Here is a 20,200-nt window from a genome sequence, read left to right on the forward strand (position 1 = left end):
ACCGTGTGACTCTAAATCTAGTAAGTTGTCTAAGCATTACCTATTTTGATGGAAGCCACTTTGTTGAGGAATTAAATGTTTTTCTTGTTCTAAGTACCACAATAATCTTTTGTTTATAACTTTTTCTAGAACTTTGCATGATATATTAGTGAGTGAAATAGGACGGTATAAATATATGTTTGTTCTGTCTTTCTTGGGTTTGAGCAGAGGAATTATAATGCTGATTGGACATACAGATGGCAAGACCTGATTTGTCCAAATAAAATTGTATAATTTAACAGCTAAGACATTCCACTTTCTGGTAGGTTTAACACAAAAATTAAAAGTACACCGTCTGGAACTGGAGCGGAATTTTTAGTTAAAATTAGGGCATCCCTAAATTATTGCATTGTAATCGGTACATTCAGTATGTTATAATCGTGAGAGTAGTACTTCAACTTTGTTTTTTTCTGCGCCTTGTTTCTTAATCTTAAAATCCGGTAAATAGTTATCGCTTGTTAAATTTGACTTAAATTCACTGGCGAATAGCTCCGCAATTTCATATCGGTCGTTTATAATTTTGTTAGCTTTTGCTAAGCAAGATGTTTTATTTAAACGTTTTTTTCCAGATATTTTGTCACACTTTATTTGCTGGGATAGAACTATTTATACTTCGAAAAAATGTTTGCCATGATGTTTTCCTGCATTTTTTGAGAATATGTCTTGCTTTTTCCCGACGTCTTTTGTATTCTACCATAGTTTCATTAGTTTTGTAGTGTTTATACCTATTGAAGGTTCTTTTATATATTTTACGGCTTCTTTAAGCTCTAGCACGGCACATGAATGAGCAATGCTTTGCTGAAAGTGGGTTAGCAATAAAACTAAACAAGTGATTTTTGATCTTTTACAAGAGAGATGTGAATGATATAAATGAATTTGTTAATGTATTACCAATATTTATGTGTGATTTTGTTGCCTTACAACATCTTTATGTTATATTTATTTATTTTTCCCGAGGTTCATCCTTCTCATTGCTTTTTGTAGTTGTTTCCTTGGTACTGTCAAACGCTTTTTCCAAATCTATAAAGTTGTCATGTGTGTTTCATTGTTGTCCTCTTTGATTTCTCGATGACTTGTCTAATGATAAATATATTGTCGAGGCATGATCCGGTTTTTCGGAATCCTGATTATTCATCACTGTAGTTATCCATGTGTTGTTTTTATCTTTTACTTCTGCGGAAAAATTCTTTAATTAAAGGCATTACACTAATCCCTCAGTAAGTAGTTATTAGTGGATCTCTTGCCTCTTTTTTACACATGGACGATATATATCATAAACTCCATTTAATTGGATAAACTCCTTCAATTTGATTGATCAATAGTCCAATAAATGATACGACTCTTTATAATCCATATTCCAATAATCCCATTTTTCTGTTTCCGGATGCGTTGTTATTTTTTACTAAAATGTTTTGTTTATATTTTCTTTTTTTATTTCAGTTTCTCCATTCATTGTTATACAGCAATGTGCGAATTAATCTAATCATTGTGACATTTTTTAATATTCACAGTTGGCAACACTGTCAAACATTACTTTTCTCTGCCTTCTACTTGAGAGTGTTTTAGGACAAGTCCCAATAAGTTTGTGTTGTGTACTATTTTGTGTTGTTTTCGGTAATTGGTGAGATTGTTTCGTTTAATTCTATCATGAATATTACACCTAAAAAGAATGAACAGATTATCACGTTAAGTGAACACACTTCTATGTCACAAAGAGAAATCGTAAGAAAGTGTGGAGTGGGTCAGGGGGTAGTAAGCAAGATTTTGAAGCTTAAATGTAAGCTCAAACGGGATCAGTGGATGTCAAATGGTTAGGAAAATGCGAAAGATAGAGAAAAACAACACCAACACATGAAAGATTTTTACTTCAAAAGAGCAAATTGGACCTAAGAACAACCAGCCAAGAGCTTCATTCGTGACTCAACTGTTTGGAAAAGAATTTTGGAGAATGGTAAAAGGGCAATGCGTTTACAAAGAAAACAGCTTCTATTGTTTAGGGACAGCGATCAAAATTCCCCAGGAAGTCTGACAATGAAAACCTTATACCAGCTCATATTGATCAAACCGTAAAGCATCCAGTCAAAAAAATGTTTTGGGGATGATTTTCGTACACGGGCGTTGAATCTTTGCTACCAATTGAAGGCATGGCAGTAATCTGGCAGTAATTTGCCAGATCTCAACCCCATTGAAAATTAATGGGCCATTTGTAAGGCTAGACTGAGCAAAATCGACTGTACTATAAAAATAAAAATGATAGAAGTGATCATTCAGGTTTGGTTTCGAGATGAAAGGATATCTGGGAACTCAGAAGCTCGTAGAATCTATGCCAAAACAGGTAGAAGCAGTAAATGCAGCCAAATGGAGATATATTTCCTACTAAATGAAGGTTCCCCATCCGCAGAAGTAGAAATTAGGAGGGGAGTTAGACAGGGATATGTTCTGTCGCCTCTGCTGTTTAATCTTTACTCCGATTTTCTATTTAAAGAAGCATTGGAGGATTCCAAGGATGGAGTCAATGTGAATGGCGTAAATATGAACAGTATCAGATACGTCGATGATACAGTGCTAATTGCGGATTCCGACTTAGGTCTACAACGACTCATTGACAAGACCAACTCGACCTGTGAGCAATTTGGTATGAAAATAAACATTAAAAAAACCAAAGTAATGTCAATCCGAAAAAACCAAAACGTACCTCAACCTTGCACAATAAATGGGCACATTTTAGAACAGGTCAATAGATTTAAGTATCTGGGATGTTGGATCGATAGCAGCCTAAATCCTGATCTAGAAATAAGATCGAGAATAGAGCAGGCCAGAAAATCTTTCGAAAAAATAAAAAAACTGCTTTGTGATTCTCGAATAAAACTCGAAATTCGACTACGTTTATCAGAATGCTACGTCTGGTCGACTCTTCTATATGCAGTTGAAACGTGGGCTCTTAAAACATCAACCGTAAATAAATTGGAGGCCTTTGAAATGTGGATCTACCGGAGAATACTCAAAATTTCATGGACATCGCATACCTCAAACGAAGAAGTGCTGCATAGAATAGGCAAGGAAAGAGAACTTTTTAACACAGTAAAAGTTAGAAAAACATCATACCTAGGCCACATACTGAGAAATAAAAAGTACCAATATGCCCAACTTATAGTGAAAGGAAAAATCGAGGGAAAGAGAGGCCTAGGAAGGAAAAGACTATCGTGGCTCAGAAACATCCGACAATGGACAGGGCTAAATTTTAAACAGCTAATAAGAACAGCTGAAGATAAAGAAGAGTTTAAAATTGTAGTAGCCAACCTCCATTGAGGAGAGGACACTTTAAGAAGAAATGATGTAAGTTTACCTTTATAGTTTTGTCAAAGTATAATTTTTTTCTAAACAAACTCTTTTTTTACTAAAACAATCTATGATTCCATTAATTTGCACAGTACTGTAATATCATGTGTCTCATATTCGTATCTATTTTCTTGTAGTAACATTCTGTAATGTTTTTTTAATTATTTTGTTGTAATTATTTGTAAAATGTTACCTTGTTTATTTTTTTTGAATATTTTTTATTACTTTCCAAACTTCCATCAACCTATAATACCCAATCGTGATATCTATGTCTCTACACATTCTTTCCCAGTATTCTTCTTCACCATTCGTACTGTTTGCTTTACTTATGCCTGAGGATAACGTATTAATCTCATGTTCTTGGACCTTTATTCTTCAACCACTTACGAAAAGCAGCTTTTTTCTTTTAATCATCTTTTCTTAGTCTTCACTGTATTTCTAGAGATACTTATTTTTGTGTTGTTCTATAACAAGTGCTTCTTTTATATGTTAATACATTTCTCTTGGGGTCAACGCTTCGTTTGTACGTAGCAAAGGGCCATTCTCATAAGTTTAATGGTATATATTAAATACATGTAGTGCAAGGTCCAAAAATAATTTAACCGAGCAGGTATGAATATATTATTGTCAAAATACACAATTCTATTTTAAATAAACACAATTATTCCAATATAAATCCAAACTTACAACTCTTGCAAATTTTACAATTAATGTGGACACGTTTATGTGCTAATGATACAATCTCTAATTCCTGTTGCTCTATGAAATCAATGTTTGCTTTGTATCCGGGGTGGTTTGTAATTCGACGATAATATGTTATCTACCCCCGAGCAGATTGTGGCTGGCATAATAATAGATATAGGGGTGCATCTTTTTACCAAAGCCTACATAAATTTTCCAGATTATTTCAGTCGCTTCCGCAAGTCTGATAAGCCAACTGAATGCGGCTGACTTGATTTAATTGAAAAATTCAATTATCTTGATGAATAGAAAATATTTCAGGGTTTTAGATTTTTTAATATAGCAATAATTTCGTATTATGTGTGAATGTGTGAATTATGATTAAATCTGATGACCTGTTTACTAACTGCTAATTTGAACATGGTTTCTAACTTAAAATGAAACTTACCTTAACTGAATTGCAAACTTCTAAAAGGGCTCAACTCCAATTTTTTCAAAATTTTTCGGAAACATAATAAACTTATCTCTTCTCAAACTGTTTGGAATGTGAATACGGTAAATTTTCTATAGCTGAAAGGTCCTTTTCGAAGTTCGTCTAAGGGGCCAGGTGATTTTAGTAAGAACGTGATATTTTAAACAAAAGTTTATTTATTTTAAAACATATTTAGTGATTTATAAACGAGAATGACAAATCAAGGCAGGTTTTTCGAACTACTTCAATGCATTTTGCAAGGTAAAATTGAAGGAAAAACGGCCCCAGGACGAAGAAGAATATCCTGGATGCGTGGTATCGTGGTATAGAAAGACCTCAACACAGCTATTCCGTATTTATAGCAACCAAGAAATTCATCATAGTAAGAATGATGGCCAACGTTCGGAACGGACACGCACCCTTAGAAGAAGATAAACGAGAGACTATGGAATTTAGTCAAAAATCTTCTTCCACGTCTTGTTCGCGAGGTTCTGATGATGTAAAATATTTTCTTAGACGTATTTAAACTCGATTTTTTGTTAATGTTTATCCAGCACCTTTTGAATAAAGGTTTAAAGTTAATTTTGGTTCATTTTTTGAAGTCAAAAATATCAGATTGTCTGATGGGTTTTACCTTAAACTTTTTCTTCGTTATTAGGAATTAAATCTGTGCATTTTTAATGAGTATGATATATGTATGATAATCGACAGTAAAGAAGTAACTGAAGAATGGAAAGAGTATTTTAGGGACCTTCTAAACATCATACAGAAAGAACAACAAAAGAAGAGATCTATATCACAGCGGACATGCTTGTCAAAAATCCCTCCTTTGATGAAACCCAAAAGGCCTTAAATAAGCTGAAAAATCACAAAGTGCCGGGTACGGACGAGATACCTGCAGAATTTCTGAAATATGGGGGAGACGCACTACGTCGTCAAATCCACCAGCTAATAACACACATATGATTAGAAGAAAGGATACCAGCACGATGGAAGGAAAACATAATAGTGCCCATCCACAAAAAAGGGGATAAAACAAAATGCGCGAAGTATAGAGGAATTTCAATCCTAAAAACGGCATATAAAACCCTCTCAAACATCATTCTTAGTAGACTAATCCCTTATGCTAAAAAAGTCCTAGGCGAACATCAAGCCGGTTTTAGGGCAAACAGATCAACAATAGATCAACTATTCACGCTGAGACAACTTCTAGAAAAGGGATAAGAGTATAACAGACCCATACACAATCTTTTCATAGACTTTCGATAGGCATATGATAGCGTAGAAAGAAGCCACGTATGGAATGCCATGGCGGAGTTCTCAATACTGTTATATTTTTATTAATTCTAATTTATTTATTATTTATTTATAAAAGGTTCTATTTATAACACTCACAAATTTATTAAAGTCTTTATTACTAATTTATCTTAATTACACAATTTATTATAATTCATGCGTTACAATTTAAAACGCGGCGCGAATCTTCAGAAAAACTAACTGTCCTCCAAATAAAATGTCCCATTTATATAAAACGCCATTATCTACAAGGGTCTGGCAATGAGTCGATGACCTTCCCCATTAGAACGGGATCCCATCGAATAGACAAGAACGAAGGACTGGTCTTTCGAATTTACTAGTAAAAGTTGATCGACGGCTGAAACTGGTTTTTTAACAGCGCCGAAATAACTAGAACAGAAAAGAATTAGTCATAATATATTTACAGTTTTATAGGCCAGGATATTTATCGTAACATTGCCCCCTCTTAAAAGATGGTTCCTCCTGGATCCTTGTCGGGACTGGAACTAGAACGGTATGCTGGTATCGGCAACTGGACCCTCTTTTACAACTTCCAGTTGTATAAAAATGACAAGGGAAGGTTTTCTCTCTGCACCAGTAACTATGCGGATTGCAACAGACTAACACCTGGACTTCGGTGTCTTTAAAGATCTCCTCCACCATACCTCGGATAACCCTCCAATCTAATTGGCGGCACTCTTACTTTGGCATGGCTAACTTTTGCACGTCGGACTCTAGTACGTGTTCTCTTAATTGAAGTAAGGCTTCTCATACATCTCGGTAGATAGGTTGGTCACGGGCAGTGTTTTTTGTTACCAGGTAGAAAAGGTGACGTGATGCATCTTGGAGTTTCAAGGCTTTCCCGGGAGCTGGCACTTGGCATTGAAGTTCTGCATCTCGACCGAACTTCCTTCGAAATACGGATGCCAACCCTAGTGCGTCTTTGATACTGGCCGGGATGGTAAGGGCCAGCGAGTAGTCATCGGGAAGCGCGAGTAGATCTTGCTTTTCTTCAGTGGTAACATCATATCTTGCTTTACCGGTACCCCCATAGGCACCCATGAATTCCTCAAACGTGAGGTCAGATACATCTTGGACTTGGTTTACTTCCACTTTTTCATCTACGTCGTGGTCACCTTTGAAAGACGTCAGCCGGTTATGGTGTACTATCATCGGCTTTCCCCTCGGAATCTTGCTTATTCGGTAGATGACATCGTTGATATTCTCCATAATGAGGTATGGACCTTCCCAAAACTGCTGCAATTTGGGATAATAACCTTTTCGCTTCTTGGGATTATAGAGCCAAGCTTTGTCGTTCTTCTTAAAGCAACCCTTTTCGGCTTGTGTATCGTAGCGTTTCTTCATTCGGTCACTAGCGAACTGAAGGTGGGAACGGACCAAATCATGTACATCGTCCATTCTTCTTCGTAATTCCATCACATAATCTTTACCTGCTACATCTTCTCCAGGTCGACACCCAAACTCTAGATCACAAGGTAGTCGCATTTCGCGTCCGAATAGGACTTTGGCTGGTGTCTGGCCTGTTGATTCGTTAACAGCAGATCTGTAGGCCATTGTGAAGAACGGAAGATATTGGTCCTAGTCTCGCTGATGATCGGACACCATCTTTGTCAAATACTTGCCAACTGTCCTATTCATTCGTTCTACCATACCATCCGATTGCGGATGATACGCGGTAGTTCTTGTTTTCTTCATGCCTAGTCTATCACATATTTCTTGGAATAGATCGCTTTCGAAGTTCCTGCCTTGGTCACTATGGATCTCCAAAGGCACTCCAAATCGGCTGATATATTCTTGGATCAACTTATCTGCAACGGTGGCGGCCTTCTGGTCTGGAAGTGATTAAATGATTCAACCGCCAAAAAACGTCAATAAACTTATTTTAAACTTCAAATTGTGGATTATTCCCGTTATAATAGTAATTACAATTGCCAAAGTTTTCTTGCAATATGTTTTGGAAATTAATAAAGTCAAACTATTTAAAGGAATTTTAAATTTTAAGAGGTCAAAAGCGATTAATAACTATTGCGCAGAAACATTGTAGGAACTAAACTAAAAAAGTTTTTTTTATTAGGTGACATAAAATTGGTATCATATATATCAAATTTGATCTAATGTTAAGAAAAAACCATAAAAAAGAAAAGCTTTTATCACGAGCCAAACAAATAAAAAATTCTCAAACCGGAAGCTTCCTGTATTGGAAATTCTTTGTGCCTATTGTAGAAAAACGATGCTATCAATCTGCTATTATTTCGGGCTATTGCCCAGAATAATTGAATGTCAGTGGACTTGAAACAAAGATATTACTGCAGGTCTATGCACACCCTTCTTTACCGGCACGTGACCTTGGATTACATTTAATCCGATATAAAGGATATATACATCTTTTTTTTGAAAAATCGATATTACGGTCCAGTTGTTTAATTAAGTAAAAGTAAAATAAACACATATTTTTAAGAGCATTTGAACTGAAGAGGCAATTTTAAAGAAATTTTAAGGAAACCTATATTTTTCTTTATCTACCATGTTGCCAAAAAATTAAGTTCAAGAAATTATTCCTTCTGGGTGTAACACTTCTAATGTCACTGAGTATAAATTAAGAATTACATTACCAATTACAAGATGCAAAATCACTATTATTAGAAATTATTAAAATTTGAGTTTTTGGTCAAAACTTGTCAAAGTCCCGAATTGCTTCTACATTAAAACTATCTACATAAACAGCTCAGCGGTTCTTGATCAACTAAGAGATGTGTGCTCTAATTTGAAATCTGCTGGTACGCTCAGTATTTCCACGTCTATTGCTATCCTGGTTCTACTGTAACTTTTAAATTTTTTCTGTATCTGTATCTCATTTCCACATCTCATTACTTACGAGTACCTTTAGAAACACAACTTTAACAGATTTATCTTCATTTATTTCTGCTTGAGCTTTTCTTCTTGTATTGCCCTGTTCTATTTATCATCTTTGTTGATATCATCGTTAATAAAATTATTGTTTTCTTGAATATTTCGTAATTTACAAATATTTATCTAATATACCTATTCTATACATTCTAAATTACTAAATTTTGAAAATTACATTTTCGATTATTTCAGTTTACGTCACTGTCATTTTAACGATTTATCAAGTGCACTTATTTGCTTGGAGTAGATTTTTATCACTTGACATTGACTTCCACTCGAACAAACATATGTTACTCTCGACACTATATTTGTTGTAAATATCTGGTTATTTATTTGCAAAAAAATATTTTTCAATATATATGTTGTAGCTACACATGTTATCATTTTATTAAAGATAATAGATTATTATGGTTATATGCATGGAAGCCAAAAATGTATGAGGTTACCGTTATCATCGACATTGGAAAATCTATTTTTAAAAAGTTAAGTCATGCACTTTTAAATTTTTTTATGTTCCAACTCATTTTTTCTTCTAGTTTTTTTCTAAATGTACCTTTTTGACATCTTTGAAAATCAATTCTTTGATTTTTTGGGCTCCTTCAATATTAAAGTTTGTCTTTTGTCACTTGGTCATTTCTATTGCTTGTATTCTGCAGCATACGCTACTTATATTGTTGACTTACTATTATTAATGAATTCTTTCATTCACGTAGTCTTTTTTATTGTCATAATAATTGTGGTCAACATTGGAGAAAGTATACAACCCTTTTTTACTCCCTTTTTTATTGAGAAATATTCCATTTTGTTAAAATTTTTAAGAAGTCCTGTTGCTGACTGGTTTCAATACAGATTGGCGATAACTCTTATATATTTCTTCTTCTTCTTCCTTTGCCCTATCCGTTTCGGACGTTGGCTATTAACAAGGCTATTTTGACTTTGTTTACGGCACCTCTGAACAGTTCGGTCGATGTTAGTCCGAACCATTGTCGCAAGGTGTGCGACATGAGTGTCGTCTTCTTCCCGGTCCCCTCCTACTGTCGATTCTTCCTTGGACTATTAACTGTAGCAGCCGGTACTTAGTATGCCTCATGACATGTCCGAAGTACTCAAGCTTCCGTTTCTTTACGGTGAAGATTATTTCTTTGCTTTTGCCTATTCTCTGCATTACTTCCACGTTAGTGATGTGGTCTGTCCAGAATATCCGAAGAATACGGCGATATATCCACAGCTCAAAGGATTCTAGTTTCTTCAGGGTGGCTTCCGTTGTGGTCCATGCCTCTGCTCCATAGAACAAGACCGGGAAGACATAACACTTGATCAGTCTTAATTTTAGTTCCATTGAGATTTTGCTTGTGAACCACTTTTTCATATTGTTGAACGCGTTTCGCGCTTTTTCAATTCGTGATATTATTTCTGTTGACTAGTCCCATTTTGTGTTGACTGTGTTTCCAAGGTATGTGTATGTCTCCACTTGTTCTATTTTTCGGTTGTTTAATGTCAATTGCATCGGAGGTTGTTGTGTTCTGCTGATGAGCATGCATTTAGTTTTGGTTGTATTGAGTTCTAAACCATATTCTTGACTTGCTGTGTGTATGCTTTGCATGAGTCTTTGAAGCTCGTTGCAGTCATTTGCGATAATAACTGTGTCGTCAGCATATCTAATATTATTGATTACCTCTCCGTTTACTTTGATACCCTCCGAAACTTCTCCCAGTGCTTCTCTGAAGATTTGTTCAGAGTATATATTGAACAGGAGCGGCGAGAGGACGCATCCCTGTCGTACACCCTTTTTAATATCTATCTTCCCACTGTGTAAGTTGCCCATCTTTATCTCAGCACTTTGGTTCCAATAGAGACTGGTTATTATGCGCAGATCCTTGCCATCAATATGCATCTTCCTGAGCATTTCCATGAGTTTATCATGTTTGACCTTGTCAAACGCCTTGGAGAAGTCGATGAAGCACAAGTGGACGTCCTTATATATTTGCATACTAAAAATCGCATCTCTTGTACCAAATCCATTTTTGAAACCAAACTGACTCCAATCACTAACCTATTCACATTTCTTAAACAGTCTTTTATGTGGCATTCTTAATAAAAAAGTTTTAAAACATGTCTCATTAGTCTTATTAGCAGGTGGTCTTGCTGAATTTCGCACGTGTAGTTTTGGGTAGGGCGATAAATGTAGAAGCGAAGCCAGTTTTTGAAATCTAGCTCTTATCGTAGATATTGTTAAAGAACTTCACAAGGCATCTTACGCAATTAATACAATAACGTTTCCAAATCTTCAATATGATCTAATTTTGAATAACTGATTTCACAAATTCATAATTAAAATATTATTTACTCTTAAAGTCACAGCTTTGTTGGGCTTGTAACTGTTCCCATTTTTTTTTTTTCAGAAATTTAATTCGTTTGAAATAAAGAGTGTTTTTTTTAAATAATTCGATTAACCATGCAACGTTTATACACCACGTACAGAAGAAGTTGTTGTTGCTGTAGAGCGTAGCATACAGGAAGACCCGAATCAGTCTATCTGCTATCGTGCACAGCAGTTGGATAAGTGTCCATCCAATTTATGGAAGATTGTGCGGAAAGATGTTGATTTGATCATCGCCTAGCAAGGCGTAAATTCGGTGAGTGGGTCCAAAATGAGTCGAAGCTCACTTTTGGTTGAATGGCTACGTCAACAAACAAAACTGTCCTATTTGGAGTTAAGGTAATACTCAAATATATATTGAGAAACCATTACATCCAGGAAAACTGACTGTTTGGTGTGCTTTATGGTCTGGTGGAATCGTTAGACCGTACTTCTTTGAAAACGATGCTGGCCAGAACGTTACAGTGAATGCTGTCCGCTATAGAGCCATGATTGTAACGTAATATTTTGCCTACCACATAGGTATAATTATGGGGGGTTCGAAAACTGAGGACAGAAATTACTGGGGTTGGAGATAGGGCAAGCAAAATAATCGATACTTGTGCGAACGGCACTCAGGGTTTGTTTGGAGAGCTGGGGTCGTGGATAAGTTGAATGGCAAGGGGTCGGATTGGGGCAACTACAAAAAATGAAACAAAGGGGTTACTTACATGAATCTCTTGGGACAAACAAAACAAAAGAAAACAGGAAATACCTCTAGCAATTTAAAAATGATGCCGTTTCGAGGTGCCAAATTATACCCATTACAACAGCTAGTTCTAACTATTGAAATAGTTATTAAACATAAAAAATATATCTTTTCAAATGAAACTCAAAAAAGTATTTCAAATATATAAACAATTTTTATTGCAGAAGCTTTAGCAATAAATAGAGCTCTTGATTGGTATTAAAAAAATCCAATTAAGAGAGCTGTAGTTCTATCTGACTTCAAATCGGTTTGTCAAGCACTCATTGGATCAGCAAACACTTAAAAGTGATATAATACTAAAAATTAAATCTGAACTATGGTCTTTAATGCAGAAACAAAAAAAAATATCAATTTTATTTGGGTTAAGGGACATGTAGCCATTGCTAGCAATGAAAAAGGAGATATGGTAGCCAAAAGTGCTTGTGACACTCGAATAGAAGCTTCGATTGAAAGTAATAATGATTTTCTGTCACTAATAAAGAAAGATGCCAGGAATAAATGGGAAACTTTATATAAAAGTATTACTTATGCTCATAACGGTCACTATTATTTAATTCATCCAACTGTGTCCAATAGCATTCCTCAACTAACCTTTTCTCCTTCCAAATTATATGCTTCCACTATTACTAGAATTAAAATTCATCATGGTTCCTTTCCAGCCCATTTGTTTAATATAGGAGTATTTCAAAGCCCCTTTTGTGAAAGTAATAACACTTCAGTGCGAGACTTAAATCACATATTTTTCGTACACATTGGATCATCCAAAGAGATATTATCCAAATTGTACAAACTACACATTGCGGGTCGAATTAATATGTTTATGTCATGTTTAATTGCCTCATTCACCGCAAAAATATTACGTTTGAATTCTCAGTTTCTTATTAACACAACCTCGAACTGAAATCTAGTACTTTTTTCCATTGTATAATAAATACCTATTCTATTATAATAAAAAATATTTTTCCTTCTATTTTTCCTTGAACAATTAATTGCAGCAACCCATACCTTTCGCTGTTCCTCATGGTGTGACCGAGGTATTTGATTTTGGCTGTTTCTATTGTCTAAATATATTAAACTATTTACTCAACATCAACTATCAGGTAGCACTGAATATGGTGGTGCTATTAACTGTGAACATGTATTAATTCTAAGCCTCGTGTCGCCCAGAATATTCTAATCTAATTCACAACTAACAATATTGTAAAAATACTCTTATATGCTGCTATCTAGATTGACTAAATAATTAGTTTAGTTAATAATATTGTGTCATCAAAATTTCACAGAAATGTCTAATAAAAATTAGATATAATTTTGTTATATGCACAGTTTCTCTTTACAATGCTTATCTTATAAAACAGTCTTTGTTACAGTTGCAGTGAAAGCCTATTCCTTTAAAGCTATAAATAAATAAGATTCCATTAGAAAAGGAGTATTACTACTTCTTTTCGAGGATCTATCTATAACTGTCAATGTCACATATTTGTAGGAACTTAATTCTTCTGAATGCAACATATGGCATCATTTAGTAAATCCTCGGCTTAGACGAGATAGAAAAAGCTCGAACAACGTTAAGTAAAAGCAAAAGGGGAGCTCTGAAGAGTCGAGTGGCAGGAATCGCGCTCTCCTACACTAATCTCTGTCTGAATGCAGCAGGAATCATGTCCAGCGGCTCGGAAAATAACACGACAGACCTAAAGGGCACGGATTAAGTCCAGACGCACGTTTCTATTTTTCAATTTATATGTTGCGCATAATAAAGGTATAGATGCACTTTATAAATAGGTAAATAATTTATTTTTAGCTATATTATAATAAATATGCTAAAAAATTAAAATATATAACATTTAACAAGAACACCGTTTTATTAGAAGTCTTGTAGAAATTGTGTTCAGCTAAAAATAAAAAAATAAAAACAAATGAGATTTGAAAATTTGATAAAAGTGCCCTCACAATGACTCAAGGTTGGTCATCATTACGACAAATCTATCTATATATCGTGCGGTTGTTGATAGTGAAGATAAATCCATGCTTGTAACGTACATTACATTTTTAGACACGATATTTATAGACCTATGTAGGCCCATTTGAGATGGATGACAATGGGAGGAAATATGTATTGACACTGCATTGCAAATTAAGTAAATACTTAGAGAGATACGTAATACAAAACAGAGAAGCAGAACAGAAGACAAATCATTGGAAAAAATTTCATTTTGAAAAATAATAACAGACCAAGGAACAGAGTTTTTGGCAATTTTGGCAAGAATAAAGATAGTGCCTTCTTTAACTCTATCTTTATTCTTTTTAAAATTACTTGGTCTTTGTCTTGAACTTTTTTAAGAAAATAATAAAAAATTTCTTTTTGTTCATCTACGGACAGTTTCTCGTGACATTTATTGCAACAGCATGTACTGCATGTACGTGCAAGCGCTTGAAATACTTTTGCAAGTTTTTGTATACCTTTTCTTGTAATATGTTCTTCTCCTAACATCTTCTTTTCTTTCATTTCTACTCTGTTATATTTTGATTTTTTAGGTTGAACATTAGAGTTATTTATTTGGTCTTTGCCATCATTACTTTTATTTGTAAAATTATCATTACTTACTTTGTCACACATAATATTACTGGTAGTAGCTGTTATTTGACACTTTTTAGATTGAATTGCTTGATATTTACGTGACCTCTCATTGTCACTTTAGTTAGATGAAGTGTCCGAAGAAATATAATTTTCATGTACATCTGAAGTATCACTACCCAAATATGACAATAATGACCAGTTGTTCTAGAAGTTTAACCTATTTCTTTAAATCATGAATGTGTTGCTTATGTGAGTCCATTTCAAATAGGTAAAAGAAATTAATTAGACTTACTCAAAATCAATTTAATTTTACTACCAAAAACGACCGGTTTCGCTTTCTAAAATTTGCAAAGCATCTTCAGGTCAAGCGGTACAAAGTAAATTAAATGCTGAAATTATAAAAAACCCATATTAGGGTGCTGTTTAATTGACTAAAACCGCCGAATTTTCATATTGGCTAATAACCATCAACTAACAGCTTTCCACGTGACATACTTTTTACTAATAGCTGTCTTAAAAGAACCAAAGAACCACTTTGTTTTAGTGCACAACAATAAAATTAGGTTATGTTATCTGTTAGCTAATAACCAAAATTTGATATGTCGACTTATCAACTTTTGGAAAAATGAAAATAAAGTAATTTAATATATCATGTTTAATCATTAACTTATATATCTTTAATAATATTTTCCTTAGACATATCAAGTTTTGGAATATAGAAATATAACTTTAAACACATATAATGATTCGCAAAGCTGAAAAACTTGATTTTTGACATATCAACTTTTGGCAAATAGCCACAGAAATATAAACCAGGAGACAAGGTATTGGTTAAGAACGAATCCACTTTAAAATTATACTCTTTGTTTTCAGGTCCATATAGCCTTATTGATGATAAATCACCCAACATTATTATAAATAAAAATAGTTATTAAGGGGACTTTTACTTTCTAAATTAGAAAAAAGACAATTTTTAAATATTAAACCAAAAAAAAATTTAATATATTTATGATCATAATGTTTTTTTACACTACACACTGTATGTGTTTTTGATACACACTGTATCAAAATTTGGTTTACTGAGATTGGTATAGTAGATTTTGAGAAAAAGATTCCCAGTTTTGAAAAATGTGATTTCGTGAAAATCCCTTTTAAAGTATTTTTACTCCTTGACTTTCAGATGTATAGATGATCTTATATATGTCTGAAAATTGTTAGAATGTATCAATTTACATAATACTACAACGTAAGTCGTAGAACGGAATGCTCGCTGTACTGCAAACAATATAAACAGCAAAGTTTGCACCCCAGGATTTAAGGAGTGTAATTAAGGGCACTCAAAGCGACCCCCATCGATCCGTAAGGCAGTCACTGTCCCACGCTGGATTAGAGCTACCCTCTGACATTCCAAAGACTTAAAAGTACAGGAATGTGCACTTCTTTTAAAAAGATATTTACCAATAAAAATTCCTCTTAACATTTTTGAAATATTTAGGTTTGTTGTTTGTTTGAATCTCTCAACAAAATGTTTGACTATTTATTCGAGAATCCAAAAGTAGTTAAATAGTGGAAAAAGCAGAAATTACTTCAAGCGCGATTTTAAACAGTTGCAAAATTAAAATTACGGATGTGGGCTTCATCAGTTCCATTGCTTTCTCCTTCTTACATTATCTATCCGTTCCGGATGGTTGAATATCATGATAGCTATCGATACTTTGCTGACAGCTATTTGGAATAATCTGATTATTGATGTGTTTAAATTGTTTCTGCTCTCAAAGCCATGAAATCTTCTTTTCCCTGATTGGGAAATGCAGCTTGCCCTGAAAAACAAGTTTCAATAAGCCATATTCCGACTTATTTCTCTTAAGATGTCCCAAATTTCTAATGTGAGCTCTTTCATCAAACATTAAAGACCGCAATTCTGATTTGATATCTGAATATCTGATTTGATGAAGGAGCGCAAAGAAATATTGGAGAAAAAGTTGTCGTGTTGGAGAATTGCTATTGAAGAGGAAGGACTTGGGTTAACACGTCGAAAACGGAGTATGTTTGGTTGGGAAGAACATAAATAGTTGGGGCATCGAATTGCTTGGGGAAATCTAGGACGAGTAGGAGAATTTAAATACCTTCTCCTACATAATGGAAACTGGTACACTATATGAACCAATTCCCCATAGCATACCATACAGGTTGGTTGGTTTAACTGAAAGCAAATGAGAATTAAAAGAAAAGATACACAAGAGTGTGGTGAGATATCTGAAGCTTTGTATAAATCCAAGATATATTTTTGTATTGATATAAGGGTAGAAATTGTTTCCAGTTCAGTAGCTTCATAGCATGATGGGTTCTGCGGGAATATGATTGATTAAATTTTAAAGAGTCATTGGTCATGGATGTATCTAAAATGTTATTTATTGGAATTCTTTATTTACAACTATGTTTGAAGCGTAATTAAGGGTTCACAGCTGCCTACGACTGATATAGAGTACGACTGATAGTAGATCCTTGTAAAATTCCGTTTTGTTGTTCGCTTAGATAGATCACCATTCACTCGGACTTTAATTGTTTTTTGAGATAAAAAATTGTTTATGTAAGTTAAAATTATTAGTTGATGTCCTTTTTCTTTCACATTCTTTGAACTTTCTTAGAATGTTGGATATACGGTGTTTCCATGCTGTATCAAATGATTTAGTTATGTTTAGTAAATTGCCATATTTTTAAAAGCTTTGTGTGATTTCCCAGGTCTAAAACCAGCTTGTTTGATGTTAAGTTGATCATTGTGTTCCAGGTTTTACATTAATTTTTTGTTGAGTATTTTTTCCGTAATGTAGCATAAAGAACATTTTAATGATATAGAACGATATTATTTTGCATGCAATCTATCTTTATATTGTTTAATAGTAGGGATAACAATACCCTTTTCCAGATTTTTGGATACTTTTTTGTCATTGTATCGTTTATGATGTTATATGTTATATTTTGTACTGAAATATATGCACATTTGTATGTATTTATTTGATTTTTTTTTTATTATAGGACATCCTCACTTCTTTAATCAATTGTCCACTGGACTGGACCTAATCTCTATGGCAGGAGAATGGCTAACTGCTACTGCCAATACCAATATGTTCACCTACGAAATTGCTCCAGTTTTTATCTTGATGGAAAATGTAGTAATGACTCATATGAGAGAGGTAATCGGTAAAAGCTGGCGAAAAGGAGATTCCATCTTAGCCCCAGGTAATATAATATTAATTTTTTTTAACATTTTTTAAATGTTATATTAAAATGAAATTTTTAAATTAATATGTTGTTTTAGGTGGTTCAATATCCAATCTCTATGCTTTCTTGGCAGCAAGGCATAAAATGTTCCCCAATTACAAAGAAAAGGGAATTGCTACTATTCAAGGCCAGCTAGTCATGTTTACGTCAGACCAGGTAAGAAAGAAAATATAGAGGTGAATTGATTTAGTATAATTATTATTTACACCTTTCATGGAAGGACCAAGTACTCGTATATTGAACACTTTTAGTTGCGAGAATGAAAAACAATGTAGCATTCCAATTATGATAGGGTTGGTTAAATCATTAAATAGAAATGAATTGTTTTTAAAAAATAAAACAAGATTTTGAATTTAACTATTGTTTATACTCCAGTCGTCAGCGACGAAAATGCTACTGAACCTTTAAAAATCATACGAACAAGCTAAATTTTGCTGCTACCACCCCTACCTTCCGGCTTTCCACTAAAACCCTCCTCGTAGGGGGGGGGGGAATAAAAATCGATTTACCAAGAATTAGTACGCCGTAGAAAAGATGTTTCAAATAAAAAATTATTTCAAAAACAAAAAATTGAGATTTCTATCTGCACAAAATTAATTTCTTTCCTTTTCTTTCCTGTTTATGATATATATAAACGAAACTGAAATGAGCGAAACCTGTATGGTTGTCACTGAAAATTGGTCAACTAAAGCTAATCGACGAATTTTCAAATCTCTAACTACTATGCGAAAAAAATATACGAGTGCTTAAAAATTCTGAGAGGAATGGAGGAGATGATTGGTGCATACCAATGTGGCTTCAGACCAAAGAGGTCAACTATAGACCAAATACATATGTTAAGAGGTATACATGAAAAATGTGTTGAATATAACATACCTATTTACAACTTGTATATCGATTTCAAACAGGCGTTTGATGGAGTAGATCGACAAAAGATGTTAAAGCAACTATCTATGTTAGGGATACCCAATAAGTTGGTTAAACTTATACGACTGACTCTGGAGGGTTCCAAAGCTATGGTGAGAATAGATGGAGATATGACGCAGGCCTTTGATATTGAAAATGAAGTTAGACAAGGTGATGCCGTATTAACAACACTTTTTAATCTAAGTTTAGAAGCTGTTGTTAGAAAACTTAATATAAACGGCTGTATTAATACAAGATTAATGCAAATATGCACATATGCGGATGATGTTGCCATAATAAGCCGCAACAAAAGGGTATTAGCCGCAACCAAAGGGTAGAGAACCATACCTACAAATATGCCTCCACTTTTCCCTACCTAGGCATAGAATAAATGACAACAACAACATCAGTCAAGAAATACAAGCACGGATTCTTAGCGGTAATAAGTGCTTTTATGCATACAAAGACTTAATGAAGAGTAAATTACTGAATCGTGAATCTAAGCTCAGAATCTACAAAACAGTAATTAGACCAGTGGTCACATATGGATGTGAAACGTGAAACCTATCAACCACTGATGAAAATCAACTGAGAATATTTGAGCGCAAAATACTAAGGACGATATTTGGGCCAACCCAATGCAGCGATTGTTCGTGGAGAATTAAAATAAACCACGAGCTGGATGAACTAATGCAGAGCGCAGATATTGTTAGATTTGTAGAGTCACAAAGACTAAACTGGCTTGGTCACCTAGAAAAAATGCCAGATAATGGAGCTGTAAAAGTAGTCCAGAGATGGAAGCCCCAAGGAAACAGAACAAGAGGAAGGCCCCGTAAAAGATAGATAGACGACGTAGAGAGGAATCTTAAAACCATGAACATCAGGCAGTGGCGAAGGAAAGTATCCGACATTGCAGAATGGAAGAACATTGTTAAGCAGGTCAAGACTCACAAAGGGTTGTAGCGCCATTAGAAGAAGAAGAAGAAAAAGAAGCTTAAAAATTCTGCAAATTAATTTTTGCTCAATACCAACACCCCTTTAGGAAAAAAAATCGGCATAACGTAATTAAAAAAATAAAATTACCTGCAAAAAACGTTTTGAGGGAGTCTCCGGTATATTTTAAGCCAGAGTTTTAGGCAATCAAATTGATCGTTAATTAAAATTGATCACAATTAATTTAAGTGTTATTTTAAAGCAGAAACACATATTACAGAAAGTGATGGAGTCGAAGTAAGATGGACAAAAATTAAGTCTAATATCTTAGCCTCGGCCAAGGAAGTTCTTGGTGAAAGGAAATTAAATTGTTCACAAGGCGAAGAATTCCATGGTTTTGTACAAAGGTGAAGAAAAAATGTAAAGAAAAGAAAAAAGCTTACCTGCAATACAAATTAACCAACACACAAGAGGCATACCATAAGTACAAGACAATGAGAAACGAAACAAATGCACTTGTAAGAAAAATAAAAAATGATCGTTGGGAACGCTTTTCGAAAGAAATGGAACATGATTTTTACGGTCTGCAATAGGAAATATGTCGCTTCATCATTCAAT

The 20,200-nt window shown here is 34.2% G+C and overlaps 1 protein-coding gene across 1 annotated transcript in view; it reads left to right on the plus strand.

Moving 5' to 3' along the window:
* Positions 1–20,200, plus strand: part of Gad1 (glutamate decarboxylase) — a 175,387-nt gene that overhangs the window by 81,973 nt on the left and 73,214 nt on the right. The window contains exons 3-4 of the mRNA XM_072533008.1: positions 17,498–17,701; positions 17,781–17,899. Coding sequence (XP_072389109.1) covers positions 17,498–17,701; positions 17,781–17,899 — 323 coding nt within the window. The remainder of the gene's footprint in view (positions 1–17,497; positions 17,702–17,780; positions 17,900–20,200) is intronic.

The sequence above is a fragment of the Diabrotica undecimpunctata genome, chromosome 5 (assembly GCF_040954645.1).
Source record: "Diabrotica undecimpunctata isolate CICGRU chromosome 5, icDiaUnde3, whole genome shotgun sequence".
Taxonomy (NCBI): Eukaryota; Metazoa; Arthropoda; class Insecta; order Coleoptera; family Chrysomelidae; genus Diabrotica; species Diabrotica undecimpunctata.